The sequence below is a fragment of the Pelodiscus sinensis genome, chromosome 3, assembly GCF_052426305.1.
Source record: "Pelodiscus sinensis isolate ZL-2025 chromosome 3, ASM5242630v1, whole genome shotgun sequence".
Taxonomy (NCBI): Eukaryota; Metazoa; Chordata; order Testudines; family Trionychidae; genus Pelodiscus; species Pelodiscus sinensis.
The window spans coordinates 121,275,822-121,298,335 of record NC_143054.1 but is presented as its reverse complement, the minus strand read 5'-3'; the positions used below and the strand labels follow the sequence as shown (position 1 = coordinate 121,298,335).

The window sequence follows — 22,514 nt, the reverse complement described above, 5'->3', positions numbered from 1 at the left end:
TATTATATGCCAAGCTACAGTGTATAAGAGAGGCATTCAATATTTACTTAACATAGGGGTGTTACAAAATAAATGTTTGTAAATGAGAAGGTGGATGAAGTATTTTTTTATTGTACCAATTTCTGTTGGTCAAAGAGAGGAGCTTTTGAGTTCCACAGAACTGAAGAAGAGCCCTGTGGAGCTTGAAATTTTGTCCCTTGCACCAACAGAAATTGGTCCAATAAAAGGTATTAGCTCACCTACTTTGTCTCTCCCCTATTCTGGGACCTGCATGGCTACTACAGCACTGCAAATAAAATATCAGTGCAAAGTATGTGTGTGCAGAACTATGTAAAGTGATTATGCTAATATGACATTTCATGTTTCCTTGTGATTTCCATGATCACGTGCTCATTTTTCTAAGCAAAATGTTATTTATTCTAATTGCCGGGGTTCACAAAGTCAACATAAATTGTGAATTAAGCTATGTTCCTTTCTTCTTATGCAACACCACAAGCAGTTAACGCCAAACTGTGATCTTAGTGACAACTGTACAAAGGGGTGTTGAAAGGTATAGATGGTTGGCACTTAAGTAGTTTGAAGATGCACCAGAAAGAATGAAATACTGTTTTACTCACTCTTAGTTGCACTGGCTCTTACCAGCTGAACAGTAATAAAAATGTATTTGCAATATTCAGTATAACACACACTGAACACATAGAAGACAGAAATCCATTGAGTAAGAAAGTTCTATCGTTAGACAGGGAATAAACATGTTAGCATATATCTGCAAAAATGACAAGTCCTAAGGCACCTTAGACAATCAGACTGGTGGAGAAAATTTCATTTTGTGGAAATTCCCTCCCTCGTTTGGGACAAAACCTCAAACTGTATCAGTTTTCTGCCAAAGAAACTGAAGCCCCATCTTCAGGGGAAATCTACATGATGGGTTGCCCCAGAAACCCTACAAACCTAGTCTGTAAAGGAGCTAAGTGAACAAGTCAGGCACATTTTTTGCTAGATCGCAAAAGAAATTAATCAAAATGGAACCATGCCATGCAACTTAGAAGGAACACTGGTCACAATCCTCAAGTTGAGAAATATTGATCTAGATGAGTTGACATATCCTCTAGAAGATCTGTGAACTCCTGATTTAGTGGAATGTTGTACATCCATTTTACAATTCAAATATTGTTATAATCTTAATGTACAGAGCAATTCCCATGCCATAACAACTTTTCATAAATTTTATTACTGAATTGAAAACTCATTCATTTTACATGTACTTAGGAGGCAAGTCAACTAACATATATGGGGCTTTAGCATTTGTATCATTCTTTCCCTGACACTTTCTCTCCCCAAAATTAAACACCCTACAAGGTTTGACATTTAAAATATGGACAAAGAGTGGTATGGCTCCTTGAAGCACATTACAAGGCAAAGGAGTACATTTTAAAAAAAAAGTTAAAGAAATACACTTCAGTGGGCTAGCAAAACACTTTATGTTGTACAGCAATATTACTGTTTCAGAGGGGTAGCCATGCTAATCTGTTTCAGCAAAAACAATGAAGCTTCTTAAAGACTAATTTATTTGGGCATAAGCTTGCATCTGATAAAATGGGTTCTAGCCCATGAAAGCTTATGCCCAAATAAATTAGTCTTTAAGATGCCACAAGACTCCTCATTGTTTCAGCAATATTACTAGAACTGAAGTTAACATTTCTAATTAATTTCCTTTTTAAAGGGATTGTAAAATTATTAGAAATCTCAGCCAGACAGACAAGGTTGCAAAGCTTGAGAATTTTTTTCTAAATTAAAACTCAACTAGCTAATACTTTTATACAAAGCGAATTCTTAAAGTTTAGTTGTTCAAGAGACTGTACACAAGCCTCCTGACTGAAAGTACATTAAAATAAAATCAAATTTGGCAATTAATCTATTTATATACGCTATCACTTGTGATGCAAACACAAACACAAGAGTAAAGGTAATAAATCCTGAAAGGTGGCTGTGTAAATTTTTTCAGAAAGGTCAAATACACAGCAGCGACTATCTTTGTAGTCCTGCACCATACAAAATAAAGTTTTACACAGTTTAAAAAAAAAACAACCCTGTAATTTCCTTACCAAAATTGAGTGGTACTTTAACCTACAATCATTCCCAGTTTTAATGAGAAAATGCAAAGACAAGTACTAAACATACATAACAGTAGAAGAATCTGGCCATCATTTAAAGACAAGACACAAAATTAATGCAATATGCATACGCAACACGAGGAAAGGGAGAGGAGGAGTGAGCATGACAGTAAAAGCACATACATAAGGATTCCAAATACAAAAATCTGTTTAAAAATTAAATGAAATGTATCCCCACTTGCTTTTTATCCACCCAATATCACCTGGTGATGTCTCGTAAACAACAAGGTAAAAGTGGAACTTAGGGGAAAGATATGAAAGAGAAAGTTAATGGCTTCACCGATTAGTTTTGGGAAGAAGATGTGCCAAATTAATGAAAACTTAAGGAAAAAAAATAGTAGAAATTCAAACTTGAAGTTGACATTTTACACTTAACTCATGCGGTTGTCATTCCTTCCACACCATCAACAGCATTAGTTAATGATGTGCCCAACAAAAAGCTTAATTTATTATCAATTAATTTTAAGGGGCTGTGCCCCCTGCTTGCTACACTCGCCAATCCCCCTTCCCCCACTGGGGATAGATGTCTAGCCAAGAGAGGGTGCAGAAGCAGGCTGTGGGTAGATGTCTGGCCAGGGGGGGAAGAGGCAGGAGAAGGCTGGGGGTGCAGGGTCTCAGTGGAAGGGATGAGCGAGGGGGCTGGGGAGCAGGAAGTAGGGAGGCCGCAAGGCTCCTGCCCTCCCAGAGCACCGGGGAGGGAGAGAAGGCAGGGCAACTGAGGGGCATGATGACATCACTCTGTCATACTGCAGGAAAAATGAGAGAGAGGATTTATACAAACTTTTTATGTATACAATATTCTAAGTGTGGTGCTTTGGAGTGACATTTCTATACCTTTACATTATATTAATAGTTAAACTACAATAAATTTTAGTGTTCGCATTAAGTCAGTCAGTTTATTTTCTTTTTTAGTATATTCTGTTTTTTCCTAATGGAACAGTAAGAGCACCTGCTAGCATGACCTCGCATGCATTTACCTTCTCACCAGCCTTCTCCAAGCACATTTTCGGTTTACGATGTCCTTTATACCTTGGTATCTAAGCATGAGAATAAAATAATAGTACAAAGAAATGGAAAAAAAAGTCATGAAGAGTTTCAACTCCTCTAATCTGCATTTGTTATATAGCAAGTTTTTTTAAGTAATAAACATTGCAACTAAATTGTCCCATTTTCAGGGATGTTCTCTGTGACACTGGAAATTTTCACGAGCATGGTAACAACCTATCCTCATTTGGAAAAGGTAACTGGCAATTAAAATAACTGATCCTAACATCTGTCTCACGCTAATTTCTAGATCAGTGGTTTTCAAATTTCGGGTCATGATCCAGCTCTGCGTCGCAGAATGTAAAGCACTGGGTCACCTTGTTTAGGACCCAGGGATTCTGACAGTCAACTAAAGCTGAGTTGCAACCCACAATAGGGATTAAGCAACTAGTTGACTATCCGATGAGCAAAAGCTCACTGAATAGTCAAGGGACAGTCGACTAATCACTCCCCCGCCCTTGCTGCCTCCATCAGAGGCAGCAAGGTGGGGAGCAGGAGCCAATTCTGGAGGGGGAAGATGTAAAAGTGGTTCCCTCCAACACCATCTCTGTGGGGGGCAGGTGAGGCAGAGGGGTAGCAGGGACTGGACATGAGCTGGGAATCAGCTGATTCCCGTCTCTTGCCTAGTCGCAGACACGCTTCTGCTTACTAAATGGATTAAGACCCAACAGGTTGTTAACAGCTAATTTATAACCCATAATCTTGAATGTATAATTAGGATTGCATTAATCTCCATTGAATTTCATCTGTCTTTTTTGTTGCTTAATCACCAATTTTGTTAGATCCTTCTGTAACTCTCCAAATTATAGTAAAGAAATTTTACTGAACAGAAACACCACCTATTTTAGGTTATGTATAAATTAGAACAAGAAAAATTATAATTTAGTAGTGTAGGTATTAAGTGTACTGATGTATTTTAGGATTATGATTTACTGTACCCTGCCAGCCTCTCTTTCTGAAGACAGAAAAAAATGGCTTAACTGAACCATTAGCAAAGGTGCACCAGCCAGAATATATCCAATGTTTAAGTTTTAAAATTAGCATTGTGAAATAAGTAAGAGAGTATGAGGACTATTTTCTTTAAATGGTAATTTGATGTTTCTGCTTAAATATTCATATTGTGTCTATGTAACAAAGAAATCAACCCCATTGTGTGGGTGAATGAGGAACATGTGTTAGAAGGTAAGTGTGAAGGCTATTACTGGACCAGACGTTCTTGAGCAGGGGTGAACAACATTTTTTTTATGGGGAGGCTACTCAAGAATTTGGAAAGTGGTCAAGGGCTGCGCTCTTCCATATTAATGGAAGTGCTATGTTGTTTAGGGTGGAGGTTGGGTGCAGAAGGGAACTTGCAGTAAGGGTCTGGGGAGCAGGAGAGGGTGTGGGGTCTGGAAGGGCATTTGGGTGAAGGAGGCAGTTGTGACCTGGTATAGGGGACTAGAGTGCAAAGGTTTGGGTTGTGACCTTGGGCAAAAAGGGGACTGTGACCTGGGGTAGGTGATTGGGGTACAGGATCTGGGAGGAGGTTATGGGGGGCAGGGGTACAGGAGAAGGGGCAGAGTGTTTGGGTTGTGACCTAGGACAGGAGGAGGGGGCTGTAACCTGAGGAAGGGGACTGGGGTGCAGGATATGGGTGTAGGAGGAGGGGACAGAGGGTTTGGGTTATGGGGGTAAGGAGGCAAAGGACTGGGTGCCAGAGGCAGGCTCTGGCTTGGAAACTTATAGACTTGACTCCTAGCCAGCAGCCTTCACCAGCAGATGCCCTGTCTGCCCCCATGGCTGCTGGAGTCATGTGGTTTTTGAACAGCTACGAGCCTGAGAGAACGGAAAGAGGGTGCTTCCCAAGCTGCCTGTTAACAGCCAAAGCCAGCCAATGGGATTGTGCTTGGGGCAGGAGCAGTGCATGAAGGCTTACAGGTGTTCAAACAGAATCTGACTGCAGCTTCTCTAAGCAGCATGCAGGGCGCAGACAGTGAATCTGCCTGAGACTCCCTGCTGTGTCTGCGAGCTAGATCTGGCGGGGTGGCAGGACAGATCCAGCCCATGGAGGGTATTTTGCCCAGGGCCTGTTCTAGGAAGATGGCCAAGACAGACAAAGATGGAGATTACTGCATACCCCTATTGAGATACAGATGAAGTGCAGATAGGTGCTTACCTTACCTTTAAGAGTCATCAATCAATTGGGACAAGATAGCTGTTATATGAAAAGAACCAATTTCAGAAAACAAGAATTGTGAAACTTATTGATCCCAATAAAGGAAAATTGCTGTAAAAAGGGGCTGCTTTGCCACAGGTTTTTTTGATTGCATCCTGCCAAGACCAGAGCATCAGTGGGGAGTGGTGCTGTATGTGCACACTTATCCTAACTGCTTTACTATTGTATTCTTAATAAACATGGCCTACTGCCTTTTCCCCTAAAATGATTCCATGTGTTTCTTATAAGCATCACAACAGTAAGCTTTGGACTTAGTTGAGTAATATTTTTCCAAACTTCACCACCTTGCTGTTTATCCCCTTTTCTAGATCATCTTATTTTAAAAATGTGCAGGACCATTCATTGATTCCTGTAAGAGCTAGGACCACCAAGTTTGGCTGGAGTTAAGTTATGATAAGTGGAAGCTGCATACCAAAGGTATCCAAAATGATCACTGAGAAGGCTCTAAAGCCAAATTTCTGCCTGGCCATCAGTCTTTTCTTGAAGGCCAAGACAGAGCCTCAGGGAATACCAAGGAAGGTAAATAGTAGAGGAACAGGAATGCAGTTGTTCCTGGTGTGGCTGCAACACAGACACTCAGAGTTCAAAGACAAATCTATCTCTTGACTAAGGAGGAGCTGTTCCCATTGGTCCCCAGCACCAGTGTCAGAATCCAGAGACAGCAGTAATGGTGAAATCATGCCCAGTTTCCCTTTGGAGAGTAGACCCACACAAAAAGGCAGACAGGGAACTGGATGTATGGACATACCAGTTGCTGGCATGACACAGTTATAGTCAGTGTGGGTACTGGGCAAGAAGACTTCTAGATTGCTAGAAAAACTGACCCTCACTCAGCAGGTCCCACACAGCCACATAAGCTTCCAGAGTAGATAGTACCGGGATAGGCTCCTGTACTGTTGAACCAGACAAGGCAAACTCAGAGGTGCAGATGCTGATAATCCCTGCAGAGCAGATGATTACCGTGGAGCGTACCTTGGTCTCAAGTGCACTCTGTTGTTCTTGCACACATGCTTGCTAAACTTTGGTGCTGAAGGACCTTGCTCTCTCAGATATTGAGCTCTTACACTCCATCTTCTGGTTGCTCTTTCCTCAGTACCAGGGTGGGGGCCACTTCTAATTAACATCTTTAGTATGGAATACACATGTTAAATACTGGTTAATTTACTTGTCGAGTAGTCGATGGAATTTCCATCGAATACTCGATAGGCACTTCCACATTCCTCCTTTGAAATGTACAAGAGGACTATGGTACATTTAAACGGAGGAATGCAGAACTCAGCATCCAGCCTGGGGCCAAGGGGAAATCCTGCTGACTCTGGGCTCCATGAGGGTCCTTACCCTTTGAAATAAGCCCCCAGGGTCTCTTGTGCATTTCAGAGCAGAAGCACCCGCATGGAGTCCCCTGCTGACCCTGGGCTCCACGCAGCACTGCTGCTTTGAAATGCCAAGCGGAGCCAAGATCAGCTCGGGACTCCCCAGCTGATCCCGGATGCCATGGAAATCCTGCCTGAAGCCCAGGGTCCGGGCAACACCGCACAGAACCCAGGTTCAGATGTGTGGAGCTGCCCCTTTGAAGTGTCGCCACGGCATTTCAAACCAGCAGCGTTGCACAGAGCCCTTACCAGGCTCCGTTCAGCACTGTTCCTTTAAGTGCTCCCTCTTTCCGTCCCCTTTGCTGCCTCTCCGTGTGTCTCAACATTTTTTTTTTTTTTTATAAAGTACCCCCTTTTTCACACACACAAAAGTACCCCCGGTATCTACAGTTTTCAGACACACAATTTTTTTCTACCACTGCAACACATTTGTTTAAACAACTTAATTGTAGCTGGGCAGGTGATGACATTTTTGGGTGTAAAAATTACAAAAATAATAAAGCGCTGTAAAATTTAACAAATTCAGTTGTCTCCAGATTTCAGTTTTGTTGACGTCCCCCCCAGACTTCTCTCTAGTACCCCTGAGGGTGGACTCAGAGCTGCCTCCATGACAAGAAATTGAAGCCTGGCCTCCCTGTCAGTCTTGGTTCTTGGACTAAAATCCCTCTAAATGTGAAAACAATCCCTGGAGTGAGACTTCCCAAGAAGCTTCAAGCATAACCCAGCATCCAGCAATGGGAGCCAAAATGTTTACAGACACTTCAAAAGAAGACTCATTTCTGTAAATAGCTTAAACTACTGAAATTATTAAAACAAGTACCAACTATACATGAGGTAAAAACCCGCAACAGCAAAAAAAATAAAAGTCACACTTTTTAACAACTGTCACAGGCCATAAGAAGGACCTGAAGATGGTAGGTGGCACGTCAGCCCTTCATATCTTCGGGTGGCGGCATGTACAGTAGAGGGTGCATGTGCCATGCAAACATATCACCAAGGAAAAGTCTCTTCTGACAACTACGCACACATACCACTGCAGTGGAACTGACGTGCAGTCACTCAAAGAGTTGTGTGTGATCTACGTTTTGCTCTTTCTGCTCACCCCTTTTCAAGATTATCAAACATATTAAACATTGAATATGGCATGAAACCTGAGACATCCTGCTTGCAACATTTTCACATGAGGACATTTTTTTCCTTCCCCACTCTGGCATGATAAATGCAGAAGTGGGGGTCAGCAAGTGTACCCCAAAGCCTTATCTACCAGGCTTTGGTATAAAACTTCCCCCAAGATCTTAAAAACCTAGATCTTGGGAATAAAACTTCCGCTGCCACCACCCAAATGTTGCTAAAGAAACCAGGGGAAAGATCATTTGGGAAATCTTCCCCCTAAAACAAAAATCAGGGCACACCATTAACCACTGCCAGGTTAAGAAAAGAAAAGAAAGAACTTTTATTATTACAACAATATTCTGGTTGCAAGTATAATGACTGGAGAGGAAGGTAACAAAATATACTCATGGAGAAACTCCATGGGCCTAGAACTTAGTTACAAAGAAAAGCCAAAACATCTTTTAAGCAGTGCCAGATCTCAGATCCCATACCCAATCCATAACACAATAAAACCTAACGAAACTACCTAAACTTTACCCTACTTACAGAAAAAGAATGATGTCTTGGAGAGAGAGAGAGACATGCTTGTCCCTCTCTGTAGCTGCAGAGAACTCACTCAGAGACAAAAGGGAGAAAAAGAAAAAAACCCAAATTCCTTTTACATCTGCACTTGAAAGGGAATCCTCTGAACTGTCATTCATGTTAAAATTCGACACTTACCAACAAGGACTTAACAAGTCTTTGAACTTTCTCACCCATTATCAAGACAGTTTCCCCAATTATCACCTGTAATACCATTAACTCACAAACATCCCACTCTCCCTACCTTTAATATCAGCAATTCACAGACACTTACCTTCCTTCCTCCCCCTTCCCACCCCCCCGCATCCTCCTTCTGTTCTGCAATGTGATTTGTCCTTTTCATATTTGTTCATTTTTTTTAAATTGTATCCTTTGGTATATATGGTTGTGACTACTTTCTTCCACTATTTGATCTGAGGAAGTGGGTCTGGCCCACGAAAGCTCATCATCTAATAAACCATCTTGTTAGTCTTTAAAGTGCTACATTGTTCTCCAAATTCCTTTGTCCCAGTTTGAAAAGTCCCACCTACATTCCTATTGGTCACTCCACCTGGCTAGGTGTAGTTAACCCCTTAATCCCCAGGCTGCTGGCTAACCCTCATAATCATGACATGCCCACCAAATCACAGACGATGCTGGACAGCCTCTGGCCACACTGGCTGTGATTTCTTCCTTTAGGTCTAAGATAAAACATAGTAAATATATTATGCACACTTGACTAAACGCTTGAAGACATAAAAAGTAAGCAAAGGCTTCCATATCCATAGAGTACCATCACAGCTATACAGATAATATTAAGTAGTTGAGTCCAGAAATGCCTCATTAACCAATCAAGCTCTCAGTCTCAAAATCAAATTTAGAATAGCGTGGGGTCTTGATCTAAAGTTCAATTGACCAGGTTCTGTGTCTCTTGCGAAATATACCACTATCATACACCAGGCCAGGTCTTGGCACCACTGAGAGTGTCAGCTCAGGGCGAATTGCTTAAAACCAGGGCTATTTACCGCCCTCAACTGGGGTCCTTTCCCAGGCACCCCTCAAATTACACCGAGCACAAAACCAGGGCTATTTACCGCCCTCAACTGGGGTCCTTTCCCAGGCACCCCTCAAATTACACCGAGCACTTCAGCTGCCTCCCCTGCCAGCCGGAAGCCTCACCAGCAAAACCCCTTAGACACTTCAGCTTCCCGGTGCCATCACCAGACTTAGGCCTCCATACACAGGTGAGAGGTTACCAAAACCCACTCACCAACTCCAAACAGATCCTCCTGGTCCAAAGGACTCAGCCACAGTACCAAGCCAATTTTCACTTTAGATTTTACCCACAAGATCACGCTGGGCCAATCCTTTAGAATCTAAACTCTAAAGATACATTACTGAAAGGAAGAAAATGTCGAGAGTAAGATTGTTAATGAGAACCTTCATATATAAACATCACACCTGTACACATGTCTCATACATAGAATCAACAGTGAACAAGCTTTCATTAGACACCTTACATGGGTCCCTTTGCACAAAATGTTGCCGTGCCTCAGTTTCCCTTCCCATACAGCTTATCAATTTTGGAATGTCCCTTCTCAGGTGAGAAGCTTCAACACTAATTACAAGTATTAACAGTGAAATACCAGGGTCCCAAAGCTTTTGAACATCCAGTGTGTCCTTGGGTACATCTTGTAACAGTTTCCAGGGTTTTGGTACAAAATCATGCATAGTGGACATAGTTACCATTCTTAGTAACAGCAGTACAGTGTCAGAGGGGTAGCCGTGTTAGTCTGAATCTGCAAAAGCGACGAGGAGTCCTGTGGCACCTTATAGACTAACTGAGGTGTAGGAGCATAAGCTTTCGTGGGCAAAGACCCACTTCGTCAGATGCATGTAGTGGAAATTTCCAGAGGCAGGAATAAATATGCAGGCCAGGATCAGGCTGGAGATGACCAGGTGGATCCAATCAAGGAGGATGAGGCCCACTTCTAGCAGCTGATCTGGAGGTGTGAATTCCAAGAGAATAGAAGCTGCTTTTGTAGTTAGCAAGCCATTCACAGTCTTTGTTTAATCCAGAGTTGATTGTGTCAAACTTAAAGATGAACTGTAGCTCAGCAGTTTCTCTTTGAAGTCTGGTCCTGAAGTTTTTTTGCTGCAGGATGGCTACTTTTAGATCTGCAATTGTGTGTCCAGGCAGATTGAAGTGTTCCCCTACAGGTTTTTGTATGTTGCCATTCCTAATATCAGATTTGTGTCCATTGATTCTTTTACGTAGGGACTGTCCTGTTTGGCCGATGTATATAGCAGTGGGGCATTGTTGGCACATGATGGCATATATTACGTTGGTGGATGTGCAGGAGAATGTACCAGTGACAGTATGGCTGATCTGGTTAGGTCCTGTGATGGTGTTGCTGGTGTATATATGTGGGCAGAGTTGGCACCGAGGTTTGTTGCAAGGATTGGTTCCTGAGTTCGAGTTCGAGTTATTATGGTGCGGTGTGTAGTTGCTGGTGAGAATATGCTTCAGGTTGGCGGGTTGTCTGTGGGCAAGGACCGGCCTACCTCCCAAGGCCTGTGAGAGCGAGGGATCATTGTCCAGGATGGGCTGAAGATCACTAATGATGCGTTGGAGAGGTTTTAGCTGGGGACTATAGGTGATGGCCAGTGGTGTTCTGTTGGTTTCTTTCTTGGGCTTGTCCTGTAGCAGGAGGCTTCTGGGTACACGTCTGGCTCTGTCAATCTGTCTCCTCACTTCCTCGTGTGGGTATCGCAGTTTACAGAATGCTTGTTGAAGGTCTTGTAGGTGTAGGTCTCTGTCTGAGGGGTTGGAGCATATGCGGTTGTACCTCAGTGCTTGGCTGTAAACAATGGATCGTGTGGTGTGTCCGGGATGGAAACTGGAGGCATGCAGGTAAGTATAGCGGTCGGTAGGTTTTCTGTATAGGGTGGTATTGATATGACCGTCACTTATTTGTATCGTGGTGTCCAGGAAATGGACCTCCCGTGTAGATTGGTCCATGCTGAGGTTGATGGTGGGGTGGAAGCTGTTGAAATCATGGTGAAATTCTTCCAGAGTCTCCTTCCCATGGGTCCAGATGATGAAGATGTCATCGATGTAGCGTAGGTAGAGAAGGGGTGTAAGTGGACGAGAGCTGAGGAAGCGTTGTTCCAGGTCAGCCATAAAAATGTTGGCGTATTGTGGGGCCATGCGGGTGCCCATAGCAGTGCCACTGGTCTGGAGGTATATGTTGTCACCAAATCTGAAATAGTTGTGTGTGAGGATAAATTCACAGAGTTCAGCCACCAGTTGTGCTGTGGCATCATCAGGAATACTGTTCCTGACAGCTTGTACTCCATCTGCATTATGCATTATGCAGATGGAGTACAAGCTGTCAGGAACAGTATTCCTGATGATGCCACAGCACAACTGGTGGCTGAACTCTGTGAATTTATCCTCACACACAACTATTTCAGATTTGGTGACAACATATACCTCCAGACCAGTGGCACTGCTATGGGCACCCGCATGGCCCCACAATACGCCAACATTTTTATGGCTGACCTGGAACAACGCTTCCTCAGCTCTCGTCCACTTACACCCCTTCTCTACCTACGCTACATCGATGACATCTTCATCATCTGGACCCATGGGAAGGAGACTCTGGAAGAATTTCACCATGATTTCAACAGCTTCCACCCCACCATCAACCTCAGCATGGACCAATCTACACGGGAGGTCCATTTCCTGGACACCACGATACAAATAAGTGACGGTCATATCAATACCACCCTATACAGAAAACCTACCGACCGCTATACTTACCTGCATGCCTCCAGTTTCCATCCCGGACACACCACACGATCCATTGTTTACAGCCAAGCACTGAGGTACAACCGCATATGCTCCAACCCCTCAGACAGAGACCTACACCTACAAGACCTTCAACAAGCATTCTGTAAACTGCGATACCCACACGAGGAAGTGAGGAGACAGATTGACAGAGCCAGACGTGTACCCAGAAGCCTCCTGCTACAGGACAAGCCCAAGAAAGAAACCAACAGAACACCACTGGCCATCACCTATAGTCCCCAGCTAAAACCTCTCCAACGCATCATTAGTGATCTTCAGCCCATCCTGGACAATGATCCCTCGCTCTCACAGGCCTTGGGAGGTAGGCCGGTCCTTGCCCACAGACAACCCGCCAACCTGAAGCATATTCTCACCAGCAACTACACACCGCACCATAATAACTCGAACTCGAACTCAGGAACCAATCCTTGCAACAAACCTCGGTGCCAACTCTGCCCACATATATACACCAGCAACACCATCACAGGACCTAACCAGATCAGCCATACTGTCACTGGTACATTCTCCTGCACATCCACCAACGTAATATATGCCATCATGTGCCAACAATGCCCCACTGCTATATACATCGGCCAAACAGGACAGTCCCTACGTAAAAGAATCAATGGACACAAATCTGATATTAGGAATGGCAACATACAAAAACCTGTAGGGGAACACTTCAATCTGCCTGGACACACAATTGCAGATCTAAAAGTAGCCATCCTGCAGCAAAAAAACTTCAGGACCAGACTTCAAAGAGAAACTGCTGAGCTACAGTTCATCTTTAAGTTTGACACAATCAACTCTGGATTAAACAAAGACTGTGAATGGCTTGCTAACTACAAAAGCAGCTTCTATTCTCTTGGAATTCACACCTCCAGATCAGCTGCTAGAAGTGGGCCTCATCCTCCTTGATTGGATCCACCTGGTCATCTCCAGCCTGATCCTGGCCTGCATATTTATTCCTGCCTCTGGAAATTTCCACTACATGCATCTGACGAAGTGGGTCTTTGCCCACGAAAGCTTATGCTCCTACACTTCAGTTAGTCTATAAGGTGCCACAGGACTCCTCGTCGCTTTAGCAGTACAGTGGTTATGCAAGTTAACATAAGCAGTAGGAACAAATCCACCCCAAGTGTACATTGACAATTCTGGTTTTTTACATTTAAAAAGTTGCAACCTTCCTGGGCAAACACAAGTCTTGCCCCTCCCCCATGCCCTGTGGGTTTAGGTTGTGAACGCCCTCCCACACAGACATAGGCCTGGCTGGGTGTGGCTCCCCTGCTCACAATGGCTATGGAATTCCTTTGCTCCTCACAGGATCTTTCTATCCCCAAGTCACTTTTACCCCCCTCAGGCACAGCAACCTGCTGGCCAGCCTCACCATAAGGATCCTCTTCCTTATGACTTTCTGCAAGCAAAAGCTCATCTTCCCCTGGCTCTACAGCAGCATCACCCTGCTGAGCCACCACCAACTCCTCCTGCGATCCCTCTATCCCCTGAACAGGCAGGTCTTCACACAGCCCCCCTTCAGGAAAACACCCAGACTCCTCTGGGGGAAGATCAGAGACCTCCCCCTCCGGGGCTTCAGCTGCCCCCAGAGCTAAATCGGGGCCCACAGCACTCTTCTCAGCCAATCCAGGCTGACAGGCACCTCCGGTAGACAAAGAACTGGGAAGAAACCCTTCCCCCACATGCATACCTCCCTCCTCAGCAGCCAAACTGCCAGGCTCCACACACAGAGGTTGCTCACACTGAACACCCTCCAGAATTTGATCTTTTTCCCCAACTAAGCTTTCACTCTGGCCAGCCACTCCAGACTGCACCAGAGGGACCCTTTCCCAAAACAGGGCAGGGAGAGCCCAAAAATCTGACACCAGCCTCTCCTCTGAGGCTCCAGGCAGACATGGAGAGGCCTCACTCACAGACACACAACTATCTCCCTCAGGCAAACACTCAGAGAAACTTTTACCTTGCTCCCCATAGGCCTGACTCGCCACAGACAACTTCCCAGATTCACACTCACCCCCTTCCCAAACCTCATGCATGTTCTGGGGCTGGGTTAAGGTATCTGCCTGATTATACATACTATTCATGCCATAATCACACCCCATCCCCACATGGTTCTCCACTGAACCCCCCTGAGGATACAGTCTCTGTGGTTTTTCCACTCCCTTGACCTGGAGTTTCCTGGGATATTGAACAGGGACTGGAACATTCATGGGAGCAGGATGGTCAGTTGATGGGGCCTTCGCTTTAGCAATCCTCTCCTGTGTTTCCACTTCTATTTGCCTGGTCTCAGTCTTTGTTTCCGCTAGCCTTGCCTGTGCTGCTGCTAGCCTTGCCTGTGCTGCTGCTAGCCTTGCCTGTGCTGCTGCTAGCCCCGCCTGTGCTGCTGCTAGCCCCGCCTGTGCTGCTGCTAGCCCCGCCTGTGCTGCTGCTAGCCCCGCCTGTGCTGCTGCTAGCCCCGCCTGGTATTCTCGTTCGTTGCGCTCCTCCTCGGCCTCTCGTTGTGCACGCCTGTCCTCGGCCTCTCGTTGTGCACGCCTGTCCTCGGCCTCTCGTTGTGCACGCCTGTCCTCGGCCTCTCGTTGTGCACGCCTGTCCTCGGCCTCTCGTTGTGCACGCCTGTCCTCCAGCTGTAGGAAAAACTCCATCTCCTTGTCAGTTAGAGGCCTGCTGGTCTTACAGGCAACTTCCCATGTAGAAGGCATTGGTGAGGGGGGAGAAGCGCTGCTATACATTGCTCCTGCTCTCTCCTTGGGGAATGAATCTGTCCTAGAGTTGGACATCCTGTCTTAACTAGACTAGCTATCCAGTTGTCCGGAAAGCTAGAAAAAAACAAACTGTTTGGGTAGGTCTGTGTCTGGCTTAGGGTCTGCCCCTCCCTGAAGCAGCCCAGAAACAAAAGAAAAACAAAAGGAAAAAACTGCAAAACTTGCAACTCAAAAGAAAACTTGTGCCCTTTTAAAAATCCTGGGTTCTCAAAATAATCCCACCGCTGCCACCATGTCATGACTCCTTCCCCACTCTGGCATGATAAATGCAGAAGTGGGGGTCAGCAAGTGTACCTCAAAGCCTTATCTACCAGGCTTTGGTATAAAACTTCCCCCAAGATCTTAAAAACCTAGATCTTGGGAATAAAACTTCCGCTGCCACCACCCAAATGTTGCTAAAGAAACCAGGGGAAAGATCATTTGGGAAATCTTCCCCCTAAAACAAAAATCAGGGCACACCATTAACCACTGCCAGGTTAAGAAAAGAAAAGAAAGAACTTTTATTATTACAACAATATTCTGGTTGCAAGTATAATGACTGGAGAGGAAGGTAACAAAATATACTCATGGAGAAACTCCATGGGCCTAGAACTTAGTTACAAAGAAAAGCCAAAACATCTTTTAAGCAGTGCCAGATCTCAGATCCCATACCCAATCCATAACACAATAAAACCTAACGAAACTACCTAAACTTTACCCTACTTACAGAAAAAGAATGATGTCTTGGAGAGAGAGAGAGACATGCTTGTCCCTCTCTGTAGCTGCAGAGAACTCACTCAGAGACAAAAGGGAGAAAAAGAAAAAAACCCAAATTCCTTTGTCCCAGTTTGAAAAGTCCCACCTACATTCCTATTGGTCACTCCACCTGGCTAGGTGTAGTTAACCCCTTAATCCCCAGGCTGCTGGCTAACCCTCATAATCATGACATATGGCATGAAACCTGAGACATCCTGCTTGCAACATTTTCACATGAGGACATTTTTTTCATTTAATTTTCCCTCTTACCCAGGTTGAAATCCAAGCCAATACTTTGCCTCTCATCCAATGATTTCATTTCTCATCTTGTCATAGGCCCTTTGAAGGTCTAAATAAATTATATCAACTTTATGCATTACTTTGATATGTACCAAAAATTTCAGTTAATCAGTGAGATACCGTTTTCCTACGCAAGTTCTAACAAACATGATCTTAACACAGAATAATAAAACATCTGGAAGATCATATTATTTTTAATTATTTAACCTACTTACCAGGTACAGATATACTGTTTATCATTCTGTAATTGCATAAATCAATCATTAAGTCTTTAATTCAGGCACATTTGCTCCACAGCAGCTGTTTTTAAAGGAGATATTGCACATCGTTGCTAGTGGCTCAAACACTGCATACTTCTTCAGAACCCTTGGAAGTATACCATGTGAGCCTGATGTCATAACAAGGTCAGAGGCTAATTAGACACAGACGATTATCTTTAAATCAAGAACCAGTAGAAGTGTCCACTGAACTACACAAAGCTCAAAAATAATTGATTTTGCCAGAAAATTGGTTCATTTACATGCCTGTTTTCAATGCTGTATGTTCAGTATGTCAAAGCAGTTGTGGGTAACCTGCATCCCACATAGCCAGTTTACAGCACCTCCCCATGCATCTTTCACACACTGGGACACTGGACCTCCACACTTTCTACTCCTCCCCATCCCTTCCAGCACCTTTGGAGCACTGAATCTGCTGATTTGTGCTCCATCCCTGCTCCTCCCCCCTCTCTCCCAGAATTTAAACGCAGCTCATCAGCAAGGAGGAGGAGGAGTAGATGTGTGGGGCTCTAGTGTCCCAGTGCTCAAGAGAGGCATAGGCAAGGAAACAGACGGGGGTGCACAGGTCGCCTACCTGTGGCCCACTAAGATGGTGTGCCACTCATGCAGTCCACTCACTCATCTTGGTTGCTCATCACCATAGTTCTCTATAGGGTGCACACCTGAGTAAGTGCAAAGAAAGAATTTAAGTCCTACCCATTCGTCAGCAGAGCTGCGCACCAGCATGCTTGTAGCCCTGAACCAGCGTGCCTGCACTACTGTGGTCCTTCTTTGTACATGGAGGTGGAAAAAGGTAAGCTGGTGGTAGTGGGCTTGCTGGGGAAGTAGGGACTGCTTTAAAAAAAGCCTCAGCTGGAAAGCTCTCTGCTTTCCACAAGGCTAGAGCTGTGGCTGGGACTGTGTGGTGGCTGCCCCTTGTGCTGGAGCTCAGGCATGGCTGTCCCCTGGGCTTGGGCTAGGGCTGGGGTCAGGGCCACGTTGCAGGTGGCTGCCTGACTGCTCCCCGGGGTGGGGCTGCATGGTAATTCCCCCTGGACTGGAGCTGGGGCCAGGGCTGCGATGCATTTACTCCTGGGGCTGAGGGGCCAGCAGCCATAATAAAGTAAAGGGGAGCCAACAGCCCAACTTAAATCCTTGCCAGCTCAGGCCTTGGTGCATTCAAGTCTATTTTCCTAGCAAATAAAAGAGCAGCCAGTGGTGTACTAAATAAAAGGAAATAACTGAAGTAATTTCTTGTGTCAAAACAAAATGTTTAATTTTACGTTTCAAAAGTCACAACAAAAGACTATATTTTATACACACACACACACACACACACACACTTACTTTTGCATATATAAAGATGCTAACTTTTTTCCATGTGCGTCAATTTTCCATAAACTGTAACAACTATTTTATATGTCAATATGAATAAGATATTTTCTTTACTATGTCAAGAAAAATGGAAAATTTTGTTTTATGCCTCAAAGGAACAGACACATGTAAGATACCAAATAGCTACTGAAAATTTTGATTAATTTTCTTTATTTCATATTAAACATTTAAAGTCATCACCTTGTTAATTATCCCTTGTTTTAGTACTCTTTCTTCCTTAGTATTAAATATTTTATATATATGACTTAAGATATCTGTTAGTAACTTGTGGGTGCCACTGTTGTCAAGGCACACATACGAACAAGTGCACATGACTTCCATGAGTTTTCATCTAGTGCACGACCATTGATGGAAAAACCTTAGAGGAAATACTACCCATTACGGTCATGAAGTATTGCAGATTTGCAAAGATGGAGTTTGTCATCATTCAGGAAGCAGGAAACCCAATTAAGCTGTCAAGACAATGCCAGCACCAAAAGCAACTGATGAATTGTATGCGCTCTCAGAAGTGGTTATGGAAAGTTTACTGGACTGGCAAGAAATGGCTCGATTTCATGTTTCTCTGGCTATTTGTAGGAGATGAAAGATGTCGTATGAATAACTATACTCCTCTGAATTTCCTTTTTAGAATGACCAAAATTGATATATTTGATTAATAAATGTTTGGTAATGTCTTACAAGTTTCTAAAGTTTCTGGCCAAGAATAACTAGAGACAAGATCCAAGCATCAATAGGGTCTCACATCTGATGAAGACTCCAACCTTATCTACATGCAATTTATGTAAGTATGCAAAATGTGGCTCCATTTTCTTATTATACCGGTTTAAGTAAATGTAATCAAGAAGTGATTGAGGAATACACTGTACATGGAAGTATCAAAAGTAAATCCTCTTTATGTAAAGGGATCTTGACACCTTGTCCAACTTAATACTTGAAAATATTTTTAAAAACTACTATACTTTACAAAGAACTTGTTAGGTTTTCATATAGTAAAGATCACGGTAATACTTCTCAATCCTATTAAAAGTACTGATCTTTAATAAGTAGAACAAGTTACTCACCCTGTGTAGTAACGGTGGTTCTTCGAGATGTGCCCCGTGGGTGCTCCACTCTAGGTGTCGGGTCCATCCTGGCGCCGCTGGTCGGAAGTTTTCAAAGCCATCTTTGGCCGGTCTGCGCATGCCCCCTGCAGCGCGCGGCTTTCGCGCCTTTGATCACGAGTGCAGACCGCCCCCCTCGCCAGTCCCTTTCACCGCTCGGTTCCTGAAATAAATCAAAGGGAGAGACCCGGAGCAGGGAGGAGGGCGGGTCGTGGAGCACCCACGGGGCACATCTCGAAGAACCACCGTTACTACACAGGGTGAGTAACTTGTTCTTCTTCGAGTGGCCCCGTAGGTGCTCCACTCTAGGTGACTGTATAGCAGTAACTGGAACACCAGCGCTCCGGGTCAATTAATTATTGCCTGTAAAAGACAGGACTGCGGAAGCCACTGCGTGGTCTGATTCCCATCGTTGCACTATGGCATAGTGTCTCTCAAAAGAAGTACCTGAAGCCCACATAGCGGCGCTACAAATATCCGCTAGGGGAACTCCCCTGGAAAAGGCCGTAGAGGTTGCTACTGCCCTAGTTGAATGTGCCCGTGGATTAGAAGGCAACGGTTTGTTACGAATAGTGACATGTGGTTATGCAGAGGGAGATAAGCTTAGCTATGCGTGGAGTTGAAAGCGCCTGCCCTTTGGATCGCTGCACTGTTGATACCAAAAGTTTATCTGTTCGGCGCCACTGTCTGGTTCTGTCTATGTAGAAGGCAAGGGCACGTCTGACATCCAGTGTATGAAGCATAGCCTCCTTATTTGAGGCATGCAGCTTTGGATAGAAAGAAGGAAGTACAATCGGTTCATTGATGTGAAACGACAAGGAAATCTTGGGAGTGAACGCCGGGTGCAATCGTAGCATCACTGCTTCTTTTGAAAACAATGTGAATGGGGGAGTCGACATCATCGCTCCTAACTCACTGACTGCGCGCTGATGTAATTGCGAGCAGGAAAGCAGTCTTCATAGTCAGCATCTGCAGTGCTACGGATGCCAGTGGTTCAAAGGGGGGAAACATAAGCGTTACGAGTACTAAGTCCAAATTCCACGATGGTGGAGGAGGTCTCCGAGGTGGACTTATATTATTTAGACCCTTGAGGAATCGCTTGGTGGTCGGGTGTGAAAACAATGAGAAACCATGTATCGGACAATGGAAAGTGCTGATGGCCAATAGATGAACACGAAGGGATGCCAACGAGAGTTTTGAAGTCTGCAAGTGAAGCATGTACTTGAGGACCTGGTGTAACGGAGCACACAGCGGTCGGAGGTTGTTTTGGAGGCACCAAGATGAATATCTGCGCCATTTAGCGAGGTAAGTACGTCTTGTTGAATCTTTTCTACTGTGAATCAGAATGGACTTGACCTGCTGGGAGCAAAGGTTCTCAACTCGTTCGAGCCAGTCAGGAACCATGCTGTCAGATGTAACATCTCTAGCTTAGGATGCAGAAGAGAACCCCGTTCTTGAGAGAGAAGGTTCTGGTGTAAAGGCAGACGCCCTGGAGGCCGCAGAGACATCCTGTGCAAGAACGGATACCAAGCTTGTCTGGGCCAGGCCAGTGCTATCAATATCACCCTTGCTGCCTCTGTTCTGATCTTCTCCAGTGTTCTGGGAATGAGAACTATCGGAGGAAACGCGTACAGTAGTGATTTTTTCCAGTTGGCTAGTAGTGCATTGCCTAGGGATCCCTTGCCAATCCCTGCTCTGGAACAGAAAAGGCGACACTTCTTGTTGGAGGCCGTTGCAAACAGATCTACCAGGGATGTACCTCATCTGCTGAAGACATCCCGAATCACATCCTGCCTTATCTCCCACTCGTGGTCGATGGGAAAGTGTCTGCTTAGGGAGTCGGCAATGATATTGGCTATGCCAGGTAAGTAGGATGCTGCTATGGTGATATTGTTCCTTATGCACCAGTTCCAGCACCATACCGCTTCTGTGCATAGGGACCATGACCTTGCTCTGCCTTGTCTGTTTAGGTAATACATCGCCGCCATGTTGTCCGTAAGCACTCTGACTGTCTTGCCTCTCAGGTGAGGGAGGAAGTGCTTGCATGCCAGGAATATTGCACGTAACTCAAGTCTGTTGATATGTAGACTCCTCTTGGCAGGAGACCAGCGACCTTTTATGCGTTCGTCGCCCATGTGCACACCCCATCCGATGAGGGAAGCGTCCGACGTCAGCTGTACCAACGGAATTGGTCTGTGCAAAGGCATTCCCACCAAAATGTTTGATGCCTTGGTCCACCAGCGCAGAGACATGTGAACATGGAGCGGAGGAGAAACCTGCTTGTGAATGTCGTGTCTTCCCGGAAAATACACAGTTGACAGCCAGTGTTGCAGGTTTCTGAGGTGGAGGCGTGCGTGGGGAATGACAAACGTGGCTGCAGCCATGTGGCCCAGGAGACGCAGACAGGTATGTACTGAGACTACTGGGCCCATGCCGAGTAGACTGACCAAGTCCTTTATTGCCTGGAATCTGTCCTTCGGTAGATAGGCTCTTGCCATCCTTGAGTCGAGAAATGCCCCTATGAACTGTATGTTCTGCATTGGAGTGAGGGTCGATTTCAACTCGTTTACAATCAGTCCAAGACAGTCAAACACTCGCCTGACCATTGTGACCATGAGGGACGTATCTTCCTGAGATGTAACCTTTTATCAAACAGTCGTCCAGATAAGGGAATATGATGACTCACAGTTGTCGGTGATGCGCAGCAATGACGGTGAGGGTCTTTGAAAATACCTGTGGAGCAGAAGCCAGTCCCAATGGGAGGACACGATATTGGAAATGCTCGTCCTTTATGACAAAGCGCAGGAATCGTCTGTGTGCAGGATGTATTGCTATATGAAAGTATGCATCCTGTAGGTCGAGGGCCGTGAACCAATCGTTGTCCAGAGCTGGGATGATCGTAGTGAGCGTCACCATTTTGAATCGCTGTTTTCGAAGGTACGATTCAACTGGCGCAGATCCAGAATAGGTCTCCATCCCCCCGTTTTCTTTTGCATTAGGAAATAACGTGAATAGAACCCTTTTCCTCTGAAGCCCTCTGGGACCTTCTCTATCGCTCCGATGGATACTAAGCGATAAGCCTCTTGTTGCAGAAGATCCTCGTGAGATGGGTCTCTGAAAAGGGACGGGGATGGTAGGAGGGAGGGATGTGAATGGGATGGTGAAACCGGATCTTATCTCCTCCAATATCCATTTGTCTAATGTTACAGCAACCCATTGATGGTAATAGGGTTGCAGCCTGACACGAAAAATTGGCTTGGCATCTCTGGCAACAACTGGAGTGTTCAGCACGTCCTCGACATGGAAGTCAAACCTGCTGTTTGGGCGTCCCAGCATTGTTCACTCTAGCCGGGTGAGGACGTCTGCGCTGTGGCCTCTACTTAGAATGACCTTTATCATAAGGACGGTTTTGTTGTCTCTGGAACTGATAGTCATAACGTTTTTGGAACGGAAAATATCATCTGCGGCGGAAAGGTGGGACGTACGTTCCGAGAGTACGTAAGGTTGTTTGCGAGTCCTTCCCTGTATGGAGTACATCATCCGTTTTTTCTGTGAAGAGCTTAATCCTATCAAATGGGAGATCCTCCACCTTGGATTGTAGCTCTCTGGGTACT

At 44.9% G+C, this 22,514-nt stretch overlaps 1 protein-coding gene across 5 annotated transcripts in view; it reads right to left on the bottom strand.

Moving 5' to 3' along the window:
• Window positions 1-22,514, bottom strand: part of CEP43 (centrosomal protein 43) — a 70,408-nt gene that overhangs the window by 23,332 nt on the left and 24,562 nt on the right. For 4 of the 5 annotated variants that reach the window (XM_075924626.2, XM_075924630.2, XM_075924629.2 and 1 more), the window contains one exon: window positions 3,152-3,211. The exons of the other annotated variant lie outside the window; for it this stretch is intronic. In XM_075924626.2, coding sequence (XP_075780741.2) covers window positions 3,152-3,211 — 60 coding nt within the window. The remainder of the gene's footprint in view (window positions 1-3,151; window positions 3,212-22,514) is intronic. 5 annotated transcript variants of the gene reach the window in all.